The following is a 19,082-nucleotide window of genomic DNA, read 5'->3' as shown; positions in this document are numbered from 1 at the left end:
CTCTCTTAAAAGTAACACACATTCTTGATTCAATAGAATGCTGGCAGGGCTTTAAAGGACTGGGCTGACAGTTTCCCCTGTTCTTTAAAAGATGGTACAGCAAGCCCAAGAGCATGTGTGTATCTTGTTTTCTTTCTGCAGACAGAAGTTGAGGGAATTGCTCTGGCTACATTTTTTGATCCTTTCATAAAAGCATAATAAAACCAAAGAAACATGCTTTTTACCTGTGACATACTTTAATACGCATATTATAAGTACAGAATTGGCAATGGGCTTCTGTACATTTTAGTAATGAAAAAGCAGCAAGTTGTCATATTTGACCTTTAGTGATGGCCTCCATTCTTCTTTGGGGGAAACAGTGTATACTCAATGCCAAGAGCAACCACGAAAGCTGCAAATCCCCACTTGAGTCCTCTAGTAAAGATTTCCATTAAGGTGACAGGTTTTGCATAGCCACCCATATACCTCCAGACTTCATTACTAAAAGAGAAATAAAACCAAAAGAATAGAACAGGATCAGTGGAGCCACTGTGATAAATATAACAGAATATCTTTGGAAAAAAATCTTGATTCAACTTAGATATGCATTCAGACTGTAACATTTCTATCATTTAAGTACTGAGGTAACTGAAGTTAATGACATCAACTCTAAGCTGCTACACATATTAATCTACATGAGGTACAAATAACATAGACAAACAACACAATTCTAGTATGAGACTCATCTCCCCAAACTTGTTGCATATTTTCACTCTGAATCAAAATCAACCCACTGACTTGTAAGGGATAGAGTAACTACAAAGACTAGTCACGGTGCTATACAACATCTAGAATAATTCAATCTTGAAGGGTAAGTTTTTCCAGACATAGAAAACATCCCAGTGTGGAGACACTTCGTTATACAACACGATGCTTAACTATGTTAGGCAAAGTCAGAAAAGTCTACTAAAACTGATTTTATACAGATGAAAATAAGTTTTGCTAAAAAGTTAGAATATTTACAAAGCTGACCCTCTTGTCTCACTGTTCTTAACGCATTGTTATTCTAATGTTAGTCACTGCTGTGACTGACTACAGCCAACCACTAGATTATGCTGTGTAGTTCAACCAGCATAATCTACAGAAATCTATAGAAAAGAAACAGTCTCTAAGGACACCAAGTCTTTAAGAAAAAGGAAAAAACCCACATTTACATAGACACAAACAAAATCAGAACCATAATTTTGGTGGGAGATAGAGATTTTAACAAGGGGGTCAAGTATTTATGTTCACAGATCGTATTCTCTTGTGCAAATGGTTTCTGTGACTCAGGATGAAAGAATATTGGCATGGTGCAGTGTTTTCTAGTTGCTGTTACAGGATACTTATTGAAAAAGATGTAGGTTTCCACATGACATCTTTCACACAGCTTATTCCATATGGAATATGTACCTTAATGTACATTTGCTACAGAGATGGAAAAAAGTGCCATCAACCCCAAGCTCCTCCAGAGGTTATAGCATGCAAAAAGTTTTAAAGAGATTACTATTATCACTACAAGAAAGTGCTAACAGGTAAAGCCTCTTCTATGAATGCTCCCGGAGAAGTTGCTCATGTAGTTTTTCTTCTTACAGAAGAACTGGATTACACAGCGCAAAACAACTACTGTTTTATTCACCAAGATTGAAGAGCACTCAACCAAAATTTTACATAGTTTATGATGGGGGAACGCATATTAAACATTGTTTTATAGCTGCCTAAATGATCCAGAATTGCTCTAGCAGAAAAAGAGCAGGCATTCATTGTAGAACGGGACAACTGAGAGGTAAAAGTCTCATCTTCCATGATGTAAGTTTACCTTACCTTCCATGTTACATTCGTTTCTCAGCAAAATGAAATATATAGTTGAATCAAATTCCACATTGTGTGCTAATATATTTCTTCTTTTCAAATAAAGGCCTCCTGTTGTTTATGAGCAATCCTATTTCTAGAATATAAGTTCCACTGACAACATCTGAGCACACAAACTCTGCACTGAAAAAAGATAGCCTTACTCACATGTGCAAAACCTAACATAACTTAAGTGCTTTGGTGGATGAGGCCCTGGTCACTGTGCTTGATCTGTATCATCAGGAAACATCACAAAGTACAAGAGTGCCTGTCAAAAATGCAGAGGCTGGTCAAGGTAATGCAGCATGTGACCTCTGTGCAAAAGAGGGAAAGGCATAACTAAAATTCTAATTTACTTATTGTAGATGAATTTTCACAATTTTTACTAAAGAAGTGTTGTCTGCAATGTCAAAATCCAGTTGATGCCACAAGACAACATATCAAGATAATTTTTGAGGCTCTTGCACTTACCGAGCCCATGGATCCCTAAGACCACGTTTAGCCAGCCTTTTCTGGACATCCTCTAGTGGAGTACCCTCCACCTTCCACTGCCTGTAGTCGGGGAGTTCTGTTTGGCCATGGCCATGTTCACTTCCATGCGCCATACCTAAAAGAAAAGATTAGAAGTTTTTAGTTCTCAGGGAGTCCAGCTTATTCTCCACACACAAGGACCAATATCCTGTACAGGAAGAGTGGGGAGGTTACAAGAAATCCTACAAAACACTAGTTTCTGCTTTGTGAACAGTGCACCTTTGTTCAAAGAGCTAAGAGACTGTGTAGCATTTCAGAAGCTGGTGATAAAGAACAGTAAAGCAAACTGTGCTGGACTGTATTATTTCCCATATAGTAACAGTTTACTATTTTGTCTGAAAACCTGCATGGTTGGTTTATTTATTATCAGCAATAGCCACATGTCTAAAGGCAAGAGTCTTCATATAAAACCATTTCCAGAGAATTAACAGCAACATTATGTTATTTATGGATTTATTTTCTCCTAATAAAAAGACCATCAATATGGACCTTAAAATACATAGCATAGCATAACACAAACATCGCCCAGGAACATTAAGAAAATCAAACAACCTAGGAGGCTAAGATAATAGTTCATTCAAGTTTGATATCAGAGTGCCTATATACACGTCACATATAAATATTTCAGAATCATAGTTTAAATACTCCACATTGGACTTTTTTTTTTAATATGTCATTTAAGAAACTGCATTACAAGTTGAGACTTGTAATGACTAGCTTAGTTGAGACTATTTTACTGGCTTGAAAGATATTTTACTGGCTGAGTTGAGACTTCGTCTTAACTTGACTTGGCTTCAGACGAAGTCTCAACTCAGCCAGTAAAATATCTCTCAAGTCAGTAAAACAGTATCTCAAGTTGAGACTTGTAATGATTGTAATGAATGGCTTAGTTGAGACTAGCCAGTAAAATATCCTTATCTGCATATTTAGAATTTGAAAGTGTGATGGAGATTGAGAGGTATCAAACTAACTCCATAACTAGAAAACCCTAGATAGAATATAAAACCAAGTAATTTTAAGTTAGTGACCTATGTGCACATTTATAGAATACTGTTATATTATGGCTTATCCCAGCTCCTTTAAATAACTGGAATCCAAAGACGTCACAGAACTTGACTTACTCAAACAACGTAATTGAATGTACATACACTAATATGTCACAGTTCAATTTAAATTTTAAAAAATGCAGTAGAAGAAGATTCAGATGTAAATATAAAAGAATAGGGCATTATGGTAGACATTAAAATCACAGAATCATAGAATCCTTATCCAATGGTAGCTTGTTACAAGCATTTATGCATATATATATCAAATATTAAAACCATGCAGAACTACTAGCTTTAAATCCAGCCATAACAGCATATTAAACACTTAGAAAATGTTCACATTACAACAGAAATCAGATTTTAAATCCCCCGCACTCCACCATCTCTTTAGTAATAAGTTTGGTCAAACCTACTTGAAAAGAAAATATGAAAGTAGACTTTTCCAATTAAAGGCAGTATTTGTTTTAATAAAGTGGTGCAGATATTATGCACACTAGTTAAAAATGTTAAAAATGTTAACGTTTAACTGGTTAAAAACTAGTTGAAAATGGCAAGTTTTCCATTTTATAAACTGTAGTATTGTTTAAAGTTATTTCGATCTTAGCATAAAAGCAGTAGGGAAGACCAATGTGAGGTATGTAGTTAGGAACTGTTAACTTTCCATTCACATCCTTATTATCCACTGCAGAAAGAAACAAGAAAACAATGACTTAAATCTTAGACAGCTGATCTGGCTAACCAAACAAAGAATTAAGAACACTATGTAAGGCTGGGCAGTATTGTTACTGCAGCAGTATGTATTTTGTAGCCCAGGGCAATCCTTCAATCTTCAGTACTGACAGTGAAACTAGCGTTTCTCAGGTGCTAATACTAAACTAAGAATTAACTGGTGGCATCAGCTGAAACTTTAGAATAAGAATTTAATGTTGTTGACTCAAAATTTGAACACACACACACACACACCTAACAGAAAAAAAGATGGATAATCAATTAAAGCACCCCGTGATGAAACTATCTTGTTTCCTAGTATAAAGCATATGGACTGGAAGCTGTTTAAAGTCACATTTCTTAAAGCATTGTCAACATTTATACTGTATGAATACTCATCTTGTTTAAACATGGCACCTTTTTTTAAATTCATATTTTGATGTTCCATCTTCTTTAAAAGTAGGCAAGAATTGACTGATTTTGACATTTGCTTAAACGCATAGTCTTTAAAACTGCACTACAGATGCAGATACAACTACATTTAGAATTTTGTGTGTTCGAAGATTATGAGGTTTTTAGGGATGGTAATAGATATTAGCTTGGACAAGCTTACATTCTGTCTCTGTACAATACTATGGCCACTACTTATTCTTCAGAATCTAGAAAGAGCACAATTTTATTCATCTTTATGGAATATATGCTTCATCCTATTTTTTTTTTTTACAGTTATATGGGAAGAAGACATCTAATTTAGAAGTTTTAGGTGCACAGCTCCAAGCGCATGATAGACTTCACATTTTTTCCTGTGAGTTTTAAAGAAACAAACGTGCAGATTTGTTGAACTAGGAAAAACAACAGCTTGTTTGTATCAAATTACATTAACGTTGTTATACTGAAAGTGCTTTGAAGCCCTGATTTAAGTGACAGATTAAGAGATTTCCAAGGTATAAGTAATTCATTTGATTATCTAAGCAGGTATATTGTAGGTTAGAGTGTTGCTGCCTTGTAAGTTGTCACCACCACCGCTCATCAAGCAGCTATGTAAGTTTTCTTATACTAAGTAGTATCAGGAAAAAACAAGAAAATACTAGTTCTCATTAGAAAACTGATAAAGGCAGATGGGAACGTGAACATTTTCAGTGAGACCACGAAAGGCTAAAAGAAAATAATGTGAATTTCCCATCTTAACACATATCTAGTAGCGAAGAGCTAATGCAATGCTCCTCATTTTCAGGAAAATTAAAAACACAGCTTCAAAGCCTGTGACTCCTAAAGAGCCCTGGCTGTGGGGGCAAGAACGATGGAGCAGAAAATCTCAACGAGAGCTGTACCACAGCCTATTGCTAGCTACCCCCTACCCCCAAAACAAAACAAACAAAAACCCTCTCCTACAAATATTTTCCCTTTTCCCAGAAAGCGCTTTCTAGGCACACGCCTAGCCCCCAGCCCCACCAGCACGCCCGAGGGCGGGCAGCGGCGCGGGCCAGTGCCGGTACCCCCGCGATCCCCGCTGCCGGCCCCCCGGTACCTGCCCGCTCCGTGCCCGGCCGCCAGGACACAGCCACCCGGAAACGGAAGGCAACGGCTGATGCCGGTGCTGCAGAAACCGGGACCTGCCGCAAGAGTTCCGCGCGCTTCCCGTTCCGTTCCCTTCAGTTCCTGCCGGGCGAAAGGAGGGGGAAGCACGCAGCCAATCAGTGCGGGGCTTGTTGGGAGCGGAAGCAGCCCAATGGGCGGGCGCGTTGTTGAGTTGCGGGGTCGGTAGCGGCTGGAGGAGAGGTGAGGGGGTGGTGGGGCCGTTCTGCTCCGCTTAGGACCGGAGCTGTTGGGTGGCGGCGGGTGGGGCCTCGGCCGGGCCGATACTGAGCGCCCCCTTCCCTTTCCCTCCTACCTTGACCGTCAGCTGGTGCCGGCGCCCCGACAAGGACGGAAGCGCGCAGGAGCTGCGAGTGCGGGGGCGCGAACCGTCCCTACCGCCGCCGCTTTCTGAGGGGAGTGGGGCCGCCCCTGCCTCCTCCCGCAGGGCACCGCGCTTATGTAAGCCCCGGGCCCGCGCGCCCCCCGCCCGGCCGCTGCCCGCTCTCGGGGCTCTGCTCGTCGCGGGCAGGAGCTGGGGGATTGCTGGGGGTGCTCGTGAGCCCGCCCGGTGCCTGCCGCTGGATGCGTCCTAAAAGGGCATCGCTGTTTGTTTCCCTAGGAGAAGCGTGGAGGCTGCCTGAAATTCTGGAACTGCGCTGAAAGGTAACTGGAAGTTAAGGGTTTTCTTGAGACGTGCGTTTCCATTGAGGTTACTGCTTCGTTACATTCAGTGCCTGTTCCTGGAGAGCTCGGAGTTTGGCGTGTTGTGGCTATATAATTATGAAGTGTTGATTGCGTGACTATCTGAATAATTATTATTATTTTTTTTATGTATGCTTCGAGGTTGAGTACATTGTGCCCTTTATCTGGAAAGAAACTGATAAAGGCAACCACTCAGTCACTGACTTACAAAGGCTTACACCATTTCTGTATTCTAGATACTACTATAATGTAACTTCTTTATAGCATAACAGAAATGCCAGGATACTGATTTTTGACAAGCTTATAAGAATCAGAATAAACCCTGTTTTATAATATGGTATTGACAGAATTTTAGGACAGACTGCAGGTTTGATTTTCGTTTTTAGTATCTGATGAAAAGATGTTTCTGGGTTTCAGTTTTTTTTTATGGGGATATTGGGAGAGCACGAGAAGGGTTCCAGGAAGAATGCCATTATCGTGTTACTAACAGTGAAACTGTTCTAAATACTGTGCCATCTGTTTAATCCAGGCTGCCTCTGTCTGGTTTCAGCACTGAATGTTTTTCCCTGGGAGGTAAAGTCTGCAAGATACAATGTCAGAGTGAGAGGAGATGCGTTTGTTTTTTTATAACGTGTTGGAGGATGGAACTGGGGAAGGATTCTTTATCTGTTGGGTATCAGGGAGTTAAATCTCCATCACATGGACAATGATTTGTCTGATACCTGTGAAGTATTTCTCCTTTCTTCTAGTGGCAGAAAGCTACTGGCTATGTGCTCAGCATCTAGTGTTGCTGTGGAATGTTGATATTTTCCTCAGAAATATTTTTTAGTGATCTGTAAACACGTTAGATACCAAACAAAATAGTTTTCTTTTTGGTGGAAAAAGGTAAGGTCATGGCCTTGTGTTTTGTTTTGTTTGCTTGTTTTGTTTTTCATAGTGTATTTAAGTATGGCTTGATGATTTATCCATGAAGCCATACTTTACCAATATTGCCAAGCCTATCAGCTTCTATGTTCAGTACTGATCACAGCGGATTGACTTTGTGTGACCCATTGTAGTCAAACAGAATTATAGTGGAGGAGTACACTCTGCAAGATTCACCTCTAAATACACTGCAAATTTCAGGGTTGAACAAGGTTTTGGTATCTGTTTCCCCCCACCCAAGTACATAAAACCTCTTGATAGGACTAACTTTGTGCAGTTTATTGATTTGCTCTAGAGTGAGATTGCTTAATGTCTTGCTTCCTAAATTTCCTTTTCTTGCAGTATGTGCTGTACTCTTTCTTTCCAAAATAAAAGACTGCAGATATGGGGGATGTGATGTTTTGGGGATATAGGAAACTTTCTGAAGCTGTATCTTCACCAAATAAGTGAGTTTAGATAATTTAAAGGGACCTCAATGTCTTGTTATAGCCTGTTTTTGAGAAGTAAACTTCAATATAGTTACTCACTTGTTAAGGCTGGAACTATAGTGTAGACAAGGAGCTAATAAAGAAGAGAAATTTTTATCTTATGTAGAACATACTGGATATCCTTTAGGAAGAGAAGGTCATTGGGATTCTGTGTACAAATAATCAGTGCTTTTTATGGTTTATTCAGTTGCTTTTTTTTTTCTTTGCTACTATTCATGGTGGTGATAATTTCTGGAAATAAAGTGTTCTAGGATACAGTTACATTAGTGTCTATCCAGCCACGCTAGTTGTGATTAGCTGGGGTTCCTGCTTATGTTAGTAGGTTAGGGGAAGGTGGCAAGGCTTTCTTTATAGCTTTCAGAAACCTGTGTTTCCAGAACTTTTTGTTGATGTATGTTCTAGATTAACAGGTTCATTTTGGTACTATTCTTCTCTGCCTGTGCACACTAATGTTCTCCTTATCGGTGATCTGTACTGAGTTGGTATGCTCTTCCAGATTACTTTCTGGAGTAGAGAGCTGCATGACAGACAGTGACTTGAATTTTTTTCAACTTTGACATGACAAGAGGTGTGTTTTGTTTTTTTTCCACTTAATGTGTTAATACATACTTGAATTGCTTAAAACTAAATACTACGTATTTTTCTCCTGAAATTGCATGTTATTTTCTCAGGCTCTATGTTGGTTATTTATACTTCACTGGAAGCCTGTTTTTATTCAAATAGAATTATCATTCCTGCTTTAATTGCTGTAATGATTAAAAAGGTTTTTCCTTATTCCACCGTGGTTTCTTTAGATTTTTTTTTATTTTTTATTTTTTTTAAAAAGGCTATGAAAGGCGGGAAAGTAAGTTACCTTCTCAGGCTGCAGTAGAGCTAAATATTTCATGGATTGTATTATAATGTCAAACCACTGTTTCACTCCTCTTTAGGAGGAGTGATGTGCTCTTGCAACACTGTTAGTTTCTTTCTGTATTTTGGCAATCCAGAGATCATTCTTCACAGGAACAACTGTACTGGATTAATCTGCTATCCTATCTTGAAGTCTAAAGTTCTTGGATCCTGGTATGTGACAAGACCATTGTTTCAATCCTGCTTGTTCCCCAGGGCTAAGCAGTAGTTGGCAGCAGATGCTCTATTCTTATTCTTTTTTTCTAGGCAAGTGTATCAGGTTACTTCTTAGGTCAGCTCTCCCAGTCTCTCAGTGGGGATAATGTTTTGTGTAGCTTTTTCTTCCATGAATGTACCTAATTTTTTAAAACTCATGAGTCCGTGTATGGTTTTTGAATCAACAAGCATCACTATATATCTTGTGTTCTGTGAATAACTCATTCCTCTGTTCTGTTTTGAACCTGTTATCTGAGAACTTTATATGATACCCCTGTTTTCTGTAGGAGGAGGGACGGAATTGTTTGGTTATTTCCCAGACAGTTTGATATGAGTTTAGAATCTTTAAAATCAAGCTAATATGTTCAGTCAATACTTGCCTGGGCAGGAAAAGAATTTTAGCTTTCATTTTTTCATTTTCTTTCTTTGTTCCTTTGTGTAAAGATATAAACTAATATCTGGCAGTGAAGCTGAAGGCTTCCTCATCTGACTCCCAGTGAAGGCCATCTTTGCCGTAGGAATTACCATTTAGGAAGAAGTTCTCTGACTCCTGGGGAGAAAGTGATCTAACCAGACAGAGACAGTCATCAATCGTAGGTTTTGACTTGCTACTTCAGTCAGGTATTTTCATTTACAAATAGTATAGTTATAAGAAGTAATTTTTATTTAATGCTGTTTTTAGCTGTGCTTCCTTTGCAGTTGTTACCTTGTAGTAGATAAAATTTCATGCAGAATTTTGTTCAAGCAAACATTAACTTCTGAGTTGCATAATTTGCTCAGACATCTCATGTAGGCTCTAAAGGTAACTGTAAAACAGTGATGATGACTTTAGGAAATATTTGTAGGTGTTATGCATTATCTGACTAATCTTATTTTTCCTGAACCTTTCTTTTGCTGTCTTTTTTTTTTTTTTTTTTTTTGGCAGAAACCGAGATTCTTAAACAATGGAATCACTGGAGGGTTGAGGTTGGAAGGGACCTCTGGAGACCATGTAGTTCAACCCCTTTGTTCAAAGCAGGGCCTACTAGGGCAGGTTCCTCAGGACGTTGTCCCCTCAGTTTTTGAATATCTCCAAAGGCAGAGACTCCACAGGCTCTTTGGGTAACCTCTTCTAGTGTTTAAACCACCTCACTTTGAATAAGTTTATTTTCTTATGTTTAAATGGATTTTCTTATATTTCAGTATGTGTGCAGATAGATGCAAATATTTTGAGTGTGAAAGTGTTCTTAGTTTGTGCTTGTATCACTAAATGAAGGTAACCTAGTTAGTTGGTTGAACTTTTCTCTCTGTACCTTTCCTTGGATAATTCATGCTTTTATTAACTAGACAAATAATTTGAAATGTTTTTTTTTTTAACTTCAATCACAGAACATACATATGCGAGTGATTCTTTTCCCCCCCCCCCATAGAATTCTGACCTTAGTCCTTAAATTTGAAGCATGAGGTCAAGAGGTAGAGGGGCACTTCTGATGAAATAGAATGTTGTTATATAGTAAAACCAAATTCTCTATTGCCAGCACCACAGAGAAGAAAATGTATAAACATAGATCAGGATCGGGTGCTGGGCAAAATAATACACAGTCTGCAAACTGTTCCAACACATGCTGCAAGTTATCAATAATTAATAAAAGTTTTGTATTGTAAGGAGAATTACAGTGTGGCCATTAGTCATTCTTCTGTTAGCATTAAATCTTTTGTCAAATATAAAACACTACACCCGAATTCATTATGTATTCAGTTTTCCTTGGAGCCAAAAAACTTAGAAAAGGTATGTTACAGATGTTTATTGTATGGCATTTATGTTCATATATAGTGTCTTAGGAGTAATAAATTATGTGGTTATGTAACATTTGTTTAATAAATCATGTATCTACTTTTAAACTAATTTGCATCTTTTTATTTTGTGCCATTGTAGTGTAATCTAGGTATAATGCACTCTTCTGGTGTAGTAGGCTGAACTCTGTTACAGTGTTACTCTGCTGCCATGAGATATCCTTTTCCTCTAAAGTCCTATGTTTCTCATCTAGAATCTATTTGAAAATGCTTTGGGGAATAAAACTGACTTAGTTATCTACTTCAATAGAAATTTAACTAGAAGTCACAATTTGGGTGATTTGTAAAAGAACGGTCATTGTCAAGTCACCTTTTTGGTTTTTCTTTGATTTCTGCTCTGCAGGCAGTCTGGCTTGCTCCTGTTGGCCACTGCTTATGTCAGTTCTGCTGCTTTGACCTCTTAGTATTATTCTGTAGAGCAATATGTATACTATGGTTCGAAAGTATTAGTTTATTTTTGATTGGAATATAGAGAACAAGAGATATTTGGAAGATTGCACTGGGTAGTAAACTAAAATGTCTATTGCAGTGTTGAACTTTATTTTTCTCCCAGTATGGAATATTGGGAATTGCCAAATTTCCTGGCTACATAATGCTGTTCAGCACAAGACCTGATGGAGGTTGATGGAGCAGTTGAAACCTGTTACAACTTCCGTTACAAATTTCCTTTTTGCTCAGATGGGTTGGCATGTGTGTACTGTTTCTGAGAGTTCTGGTATCTGTTTCTTCTTTCTGTCTCCTTCAGTTTTGAGAATACCCTGAGCTTTAGAAGAGGCTGGAGACCAGCCCCTCTGCATGTTTGCCTCTGTTTGGAATAGGGCCACAAGGTAGAAAACTTGATTTAGAAAGTATATAGTATAACAGTAATAGTATAAGGGTAAGGGGAGGGTATGTTAGTATATTTTCAAACTCTTAATATTCTAATAACAGCAATGAGATAGACAGATGATTGGTAAAAATCCTTTTACTTCAATGAAATTACACAAGAAGCAATTGAGGAATCTGTTAAGTAATAATAATGTGCCCTTTTACATAGAAATGTAAAGCATGCTGATGAAGGATTTATTCTAGCAAAAGCTTCTATTCCTCTGTATGGGTAACAGTGGAGAACTTTCCATTGCTTTTTTAAAGACATTCAGTTGAGCCAGAACAGCCTGAGCTAAATATGGACACAGGAGACCAAGGAGAGTTTAGATCTGGAATGGAAAAATGACTAGTTCCTTATGTGCGTGGAGTTTTTTTTTTTTTTTTTAAGCTGTTTGCGTCTTGTTCTTGGCATACAGCAGGTCTTAGTCAAAATTACCGGGCTTCAAAAGTTTCTTTTAGATTGCTAATTATGTGCCCATTCTATTTCATAATTGTGATAGAGAAACCACGATATGTGGTGGTAACTTGATCTTGTCAACGTTGCACCTGTGCATTAGTTTCAAGTAGTAACATCCTTAAGTTTCTGGAATTTATTAAACTACATTTCTGGTAATTTTTTTGGAAGATAACAGAATGAGGTGTTGTTTTTGTCAGGCTTCATGCAAGCCATTCTTGTAGCTTAATGAACTGCAATAGACTGCAGCACTAATCTTTGCCTTGTCAGAGTAGCAAGAACTTCGCGCAAGTCTCTTAAGCAATAAAGTCTCTTAAACTAGTAAGTATTACCTATGGGAAAACAAGTAGAGCTGAGCATGTTGGGGTGGAAGCTAAATTGAATGAAAGAAGAAATACCTTAAAATATCAAAGTAATTTAAGCTAAGCGTTTATTAAACTGTGTTTCTGAGCTGTTTAATTTCATAGATGTTCTGTGACAGCAACTCTTCCTTTAAAACAAGATTTTCTTTATCTTCTCACCATAAACAGTGTTAGAACTTGAGAGAGCAAATACAAACTTTAAAATAATTTGCCCTGACTGTTAGCCCAGCCTGTTCAGCTGATTGCTGCAATGTGAATGGTTTAGGCACAGTTTCATGTCCAAGGGACAGGTTTGAGAAATGACTAAGAAAGGAGTCTGTTTTTCTGCATCACTGGTGAAAATACACACACGGTCATTCTTTGTACATACAGAAATGAAACTTTGTTGGTTCGTTAGTTGCTTCAGCCATAGAAGTGAGCAGATGCTTTTGGGACGTGCAGGTGTCACTGCACTGAACTCCTTACTTTGAGAGAGTGCTTTTTTTTTTTTCAAGTTCTGTGTATGTTAAATCCTTGCTAGCAACAGGCCTACTATGTTTTTTTTAGCAGTTAATTTTCAGAGTTTATATGGAAAAATCTAAAACTACTGTACCTATTTCCTTTTTAAATGAAGTTAAAATGTTGGCATTTTATGCCTGATTTTTAACTTGCCAAGTTAGCTCAAATAAAATCTCTGGAATTTAAAAACTAAAACCAACCAACCAAATCCAAAACTGTTGGAAATACTCCTGTAAATTCCATAATAATTTCTAAAAATTAACTGTATTTGTATTTTACTTTTTTTCCTAGCTACTTCAATGTTTATCTTGAGTAAAACTTACGATGCTAGAGCAGAGAAAAAAATGTGCAACTATGGAATTTCACAATTGTGCACAAATTCCTAATCAGGTTAAGGTTTGTGGATGTATTCCAGACTGAGTTAGGGGTCAGTGGGCTGTACTATTTGGCAATGATGCTGCTGAAATTGTGTAATCAAGTATTGTGCTGATTGGCACAGGGTGTTGTCGTCCCTCCACCTCCTCACCCTCGTCCCCATCTTTGTTTAGCAATGTATATTAACCAAATGTGCAAAGGTTGTGTTTGGTTTGTTTCCTTTTTGCCCTTTTTCTCAGACTTGAGGATATTGATCAATGCTAAAGACAAAACATTACTTAATGTGAGAAAAGTAGAAGAAAGTTCAAAGAAACTTGTGTAAAGATTAGGATGCCTCTAGATATTTATTTCATGTAATAAATTAAGACTTAAAAGTGTGCTGCAGAAAGCTTTAAAATGTTCTATTGGTCATTGAGAATATAGCTTTCCTTTTTTTGCCAGCTGCTGGAAAAGAACTTCTTTAGCACTGCTGCTTGTCCTTTTGCCAAAACGTTTTGTAGGAATGTTACCACATTTGGCTGGTGGAGATATGTGTGGGTATGACAGTCAACTGCTTATCTCTTCTACTAATGCTTCCATGATGATAACACACCAGACATTGTATTTGATACCTTATTTTAATACAAATTTTTTGATTTTTGTGAGATGTGGGAGAGAGGAGGGACAGATAAATCAACATTATTGTGCTGGTTAGGAAACCTAAATCACACTTTAAAGAGTTTTCAGCTTTAGCAAGTTTTGAGGTATTTCAAATTCATGTTCCAATAGGTAGGTTTTGATAGACAAAAATATTTTTTCCTGCATCTTTTGTCGTCATACAGAATTCCAGTAATAGTTATTTTATTGCTATTTCTGTGAACTATTGGGAAATTCTGCTTTAGTAACGTGTTGGCTTTGAATTGATTTGTAAGATTGTGATGACTATATTTTTCTCTATGTGAATGCAGACTGTACAGCGTTCTGAAATGTGGAATATTGCTATTAGTAAATTGTCTTTGTGTGCATTTGCCTTGTATCTATGAAAAATAAAAATAGTTTTTAGCATTTACTTCTTTATTGCTTGACAGTGTTTGAAGTTAGGATCTTTATTTCTTGGTTTTAGTTACTCAAGTGACACAGGACTGATTAGGAAACAAAATCATTAAAATATAGCTACAAAAGTTGTCTTATTATGCCAGTTGAATAGCTGGAAGATAAGGCAAAAAGCATAAGGATTTTTTCTGCCCCAACTATGAAACTCCTACTGCTCAGTGATAAGAAATGATTATTGCATAATCATATTAAGGACAAGTGTGTACATAATTATAAGTACCAGGGTACCGGGTATGGATTTGTACTTTGTTCAGAACAGTTTTCTCACACACTGAAGTACTCACACTTGGACTGTGTGAGTTGGACTTTTTGTTGGTGTTGTTGGTGTGTGCACCTTATCAACCTTACTTTTCAAGAGGTTGCTCAATGCTGTGCAGGTACATTGTCTGCATGCCAATAACCTCAGTGTTCCTAAACCTTCTGTCCGAGTTGCCTTTGAAAGAGTGTCCGTGCCTGTTTTGTGAATCATTATGTATGAAGGGTATTAGAGGAGTATATTCCTTGCAGCAAAAACGTATAACCAAAAAATCTCAGGTGCCTGGTGCTTGCATTTCAGTATGCGCTCACTATTCCTATCAACACAATTCCATAGGGAAATGGGACAGTGATGTATTTAAAAGGCTGTTTAATTAAAAACAGGCTTTGATTAAATTTTTTTCTGATGTATTTGAAGAGGATGAACTAAATTTGCTGTATAGCCAATATAATTAAAAAAAAAAAAAAGTGTAAGGTCAGAAATTTTACCTAGATGGGCAGCATGACTTACCAGTAGAAGAATAAGGAAACTGTGTATGTCGAGTATATTTCATATGGATACGTTTATATTTCAAGTGGATGTGCTATATAGAATTTGTTAAAGAAGACCCTTTTGCTTAATGTTTCAAAAAGTAGTAGTGTAACTCTTTGACATGTCTGCATTTAAGGCCATCTCTGGTCTTTTTCCAAAGGTGGATTTACTCAGGAAGACTTGAGGGAAGAAAAACATAATTCTACCATTGCTTTTGAAGACAGTTTTTAGCAGAACTATTTAGTATTACAAACAAAACCCCAGAGCTTCTCTGTGTATGAGTGAGGTTATGTAAAAATGGCTGAATTTTAGAACTTTGAGTCCTCAGTGAGCATTCCTGCTGTTGTGTTTTATGGATGCAAGAAAATGTATTTGAAAACTTAGAACGTTGTAAAATTGACAACTTGTAAAGAAATTCCATTTCTCCTTCCACACCAACCATAAACAGAAGGAACGTTACTCAGAAGCTAGCTGCATGAATTTTCAGTGCTGTTAAATCTAATTTTTGGTAATATCGAAAGACTCCTGCCTTCTGGAAGTATACTAGGACACTAGGATTTGACAAACCCTTTTGATTTTGTTCAGGCTATGTGTAGAAAATGTTCATGAAAATAGCAGGATGCACTTAATCTGCACTTAATCCCTCTCCCCTACTCCTCTTTTTCTCTTTTTCTCCATCTGCTCCTTTCTGCTCCTTTACGGAATTCACCAGTGGCTGATCTGGGGAATAGGGTTGTTTCAGTTGAAATCACACTCTTAATTGCTTAAGCTGCTTAGTGTGCTTAGTGTTTCATCAGAAACAACTTGTTTCCACAAGTTGTGGAAATCCTACCGCCTACCCCCCCCCCCCCGTATCGATCTACAGCTAAGATAAAAGAAATTGTTGCCTAACAGAGATCTTGTTGATGTAAATTATTTGTGCTAGGTTAAGATTACATTCCTAAAGAGACTGTATATAAAAAATTGCCCCAGAAAAAAAAGACTTAAATTTCTGGTTAAATAAACAAATAAATAAAAAGTCCCAGTACGCTAGTAACTTAGTGCTCCTCACTATTTAAAAATAAAAATAAAAAAATAAGCCACTTCACACTAAAAATATTAACCAGTTCTTTCCTAGGACCAGTCCATCTCTATCCTTTTCTAACATTAGTTTAAGAGTAAAAGAATAACGACTGTGTAAACACTGTGCATTGTGTTTAACTATTGAACAGTGAAGATTAATTATTAAACACATACCAAAGCAAAAGAGGAAACTTGTGTAGCTCTTGTACTGGTTTACATTTACTAGGGTTTTATTTCTCATACAGTTGCTTCACAGAGTTTATAATTCCATTGGATAGGCCACAGAATGACAGACCATAGTAAGCTGAATTTCAGAGTTTCATGAGAATTTTTATCAGATGATTACAACGGGCTGTGCTTTTTTTAGAGGCACTATTTCTTTGCCTGGTTTCCATGAAAGAGAGAGTCCATCAAAGACCATATAACCTCCAGCTCTGGAGGAATCCTGTTGAAGTTAATAGGTTTGGTCACTAGCATCAATTTATACAGGACAGTTACCTTAATCAATTGGGTCAATTGAGTGGATAGCTCATGTTAAGGTAGATCTTGATGGATCTGTGTTGTCCAGAATTAAGATGATCAGGAACATATCTTACTTATCACTTGTGGATTCTGTTTCATAAAATGAGATTATTCTTTTGTATTGGAATCAGACCAGTATTTTTCTTCTCATCTTGGGGATTGGTCTTTGCAGTTCTTAGACCCCCTCTCTAACTTTCAGAAAACTAATATAAGGCAGCTATACTCTGAGCAGTTTTGAGTCTGAAAGCTGAAGCATATCTTGTGTTTTTGGATTGTTGATGCTATGCTGCTCCACCTGAGAAGAGCAAGCAGCCTGTGTGTGTGTCTTAAATCCTCTTCATAGTTTACATGCAGGTTTTGATTGCCTCATGTAATCCATTGGGTCAAGTGGAAGATGTCTGTGCTGAATGATGTATCTGAGTTACACATAAGAAACTTACGTGAACATGCAATAAAGGAATATATCCTAATGCTTAGGAACATTTAACTGGCATTTTGAAACTGTATGTTGGAATTTTGTATTTTTAATGTCATAATACTATTCTTTAAATGATACATTATCTTAGCTATAATTGAAATAAATTTGTATTCACTTGTTTAACAGTTTATGGATATGTGTAGGTAAGTGTAATGATGGCGGGAGAATCTGACACTGCAGCTTCATTTACTTACATTCTACTTCATAGAGCTGAAAACTTTACCATCTGAAGTTGGAAATAATAGAATCTTTCAGCACAGGTAATGACAGGGGATCCTTTGTGTCAGCTCTCTTTGCGAATTTTTAGGGTAAAGGAAAGAAGCATAGGTAAATTAATTCATGAATGTGTAAGCTAAATTCTAGTTTGGGTAAATTGCGGTTGGAGGCAGACATTGCAGCAAGAAATATATGCTGGTATCTTAATGGTCTGAAATTGATAGAGCACTTCATTTTTGATGGCTGTTTTCATAATATAACATTAGTTTCTGTCAAGGGAGGATGGCATGGCTCAAAAATGGGAAGCTGCTTAGAAACAAGTTCATATTTCTTTCCTTTGTGGGCAAGATTGCTGTCTGTTTCAGCGTAATGTTTGCAGTCTTGTTCTAAAGTGTGTGTTGAGGCTTTTTGTCTTTTTGTTTTGTTTTTGTTCCCAAAGAAATTCTGTCTCAGGATTTAACTGATAATTGCTCATTTTTAGTACTTAGTACTGAGTGTCCCGTAACTGTGGTTTTGCAAGTGTAAGCCTGCTGTTATACATATAGCTTTTTCAGACTACGTTTTTACTGTGTGCTTCCTATCTTTTAGCAAAGTCTTTCTTGATTTAATTTACTTCATGAACCAAAACTCTGTACCAAGAAGTTGCTTAGGAGAGGTAGGGTTACACAAAAAGTAGTTTGCATGGAAATGTTTTCTTAAGTGAAGAAACTAATGAGTTGCAGACAAACTAGCATAGGAAGAGTTACTACATATGAACTAATGCAAAGGGAGGAAAGCCTGTATTGTTTAGTGTAGGATGGGTTATCGCACAGGATCCTGACAAGACAATGCTTTAGGTTTAGTGTAGCATGACTGTATGAAGTTGCTTCTAAGGAAACTGGTGCTGAGAGAATGTATAAGGTAACATTTCTATGGCTAACCTACATGTGGGTGTTATATATGCGTGTGTGTCCAGTCTTCATAATAGAATAATTAATACATGCGCTGCTGTGTTTAAGGCTGCAGGATAACTCCTTTTAATATATTGTTGTCACCAAAATCCCATAGGTAAAGCAGAGGGAGTACTTATACATGTCTCTTTCCACGTCCTAAGTTGTCTTAACTCTTCTCTTTTTCTGCTATATTCATTGCATGAACTCCTAAGAGAGATTTAGCTACAAATGTACAAGGTATGACTGTGGCTTTTTTCAGGTCCTTAGACTCTGTGAGACAAATAGGACTTAATTTTTAATTAATTTTTTCCTCTGGAAAAAATTCACCTGACTTCAGCTTTGCACAAAATTGCTCTGTGCAATGCAGTGAAAATGTTAGCTTTATAATCCTTTATTTTTTTTAAACTGTGCTATAAAGTGTCTTTTCATATTTTCATTCACACTGCCCTAATTGTTTGGCTTTCAGCATGCTACCAAAATTTTGCATCTGCAAAGCACAATTTCAGTGTAATAATTATTGATAGAGGGCTTGGCGGCACAGATTTCTGGTGCTTGAAAAGGCACAGTAGATGGTCTAGGTCTCAGAATGACTTGGAGGCTTTTGGGGACAGATGGGATGTGTCTTTTCTTTATACCTCTTTTGACAGCAACTGA

The 19,082-nt window shown here is 37.3% G+C and overlaps 2 protein-coding genes across 13 annotated transcripts in view; one reads left to right on the top strand and one right to left on the bottom strand.

The window, feature by feature from the left end:
- Nucleotides 1-217: 217 nt before the first annotated feature.
- Nucleotides 218-5,813, bottom strand: NDUFB3 (NADH:ubiquinone oxidoreductase subunit B3). Of its 2 annotated transcripts, none has more exons than XM_083842679.1 (3): nucleotides 5,683-5,813; nucleotides 2,341-2,476; nucleotides 218-480 (listed from the first exon to the last, which is right to left on the bottom strand). In XM_083842679.1, the coding sequence occupies exons 2-3, from the start codon at nucleotides 2,472-2,474 to the stop codon at nucleotides 324-326; spliced, it is 291 nt and encodes a 96-aa protein (XP_083698805.1). In that variant the 5' UTR covers nucleotides 2,475-2,476; nucleotides 5,683-5,813; the 3' UTR covers nucleotides 218-323. The 2 variants fall into 2 exon arrangements, with proteins under 2 accessions (XP_083698805.1, XP_083698806.1); XM_083842680.1 differs by having other exon boundaries at nucleotides 5,687-5,804.
- Nucleotides 5,795-19,082, top strand: part of HYCC2 (hyccin PI4KA lipid kinase complex subunit 2) — a 57,514-nt gene continuing 44,226 nt past the window's right edge. For 2 of the 11 annotated variants that reach the window (XM_083842588.1, XM_083842598.1), the window contains exons 1-2: nucleotides 5,795-5,933; nucleotides 6,352-6,395. The gene's annotated coding sequence lies outside the window, so the exon portion shown is untranslated. The other 9 variants (XM_083842590.1, XM_083842591.1, XM_083842596.1 and 6 more) reach the window with 8 other exon arrangements.

The sequence above is a fragment of the Anser anser genome (genome assembly GCF_964211835.1).
Source record: "Anser anser genome assembly, chromosome: 6".
Lineage (NCBI taxonomy): Eukaryota > Metazoa > Chordata > Aves > Anseriformes > Anatidae > Anser > Anser anser.
The sequence above is the reverse complement of the archived record's forward strand: the minus strand, read 5'-3'. Positions and strand labels throughout refer to the sequence as shown.

Excerpts from the sequence above, each read along its gene's own strand:
- NDUFB3 (XM_083842679.1), bottom strand. The coding sequence starts at position 2,474 with ATGGCGCATGGAAGTGAACATGGCCATGGCCAAACAGAACTCCCCGAC. Across the intron at positions 481-2,340 it reads CTTAGGGATCCATGGGCTCG|TAATGAAGTCTGGAGGTATA; the intron begins GTAAGTGCAAGA and ends TTTCTCTTTTAG.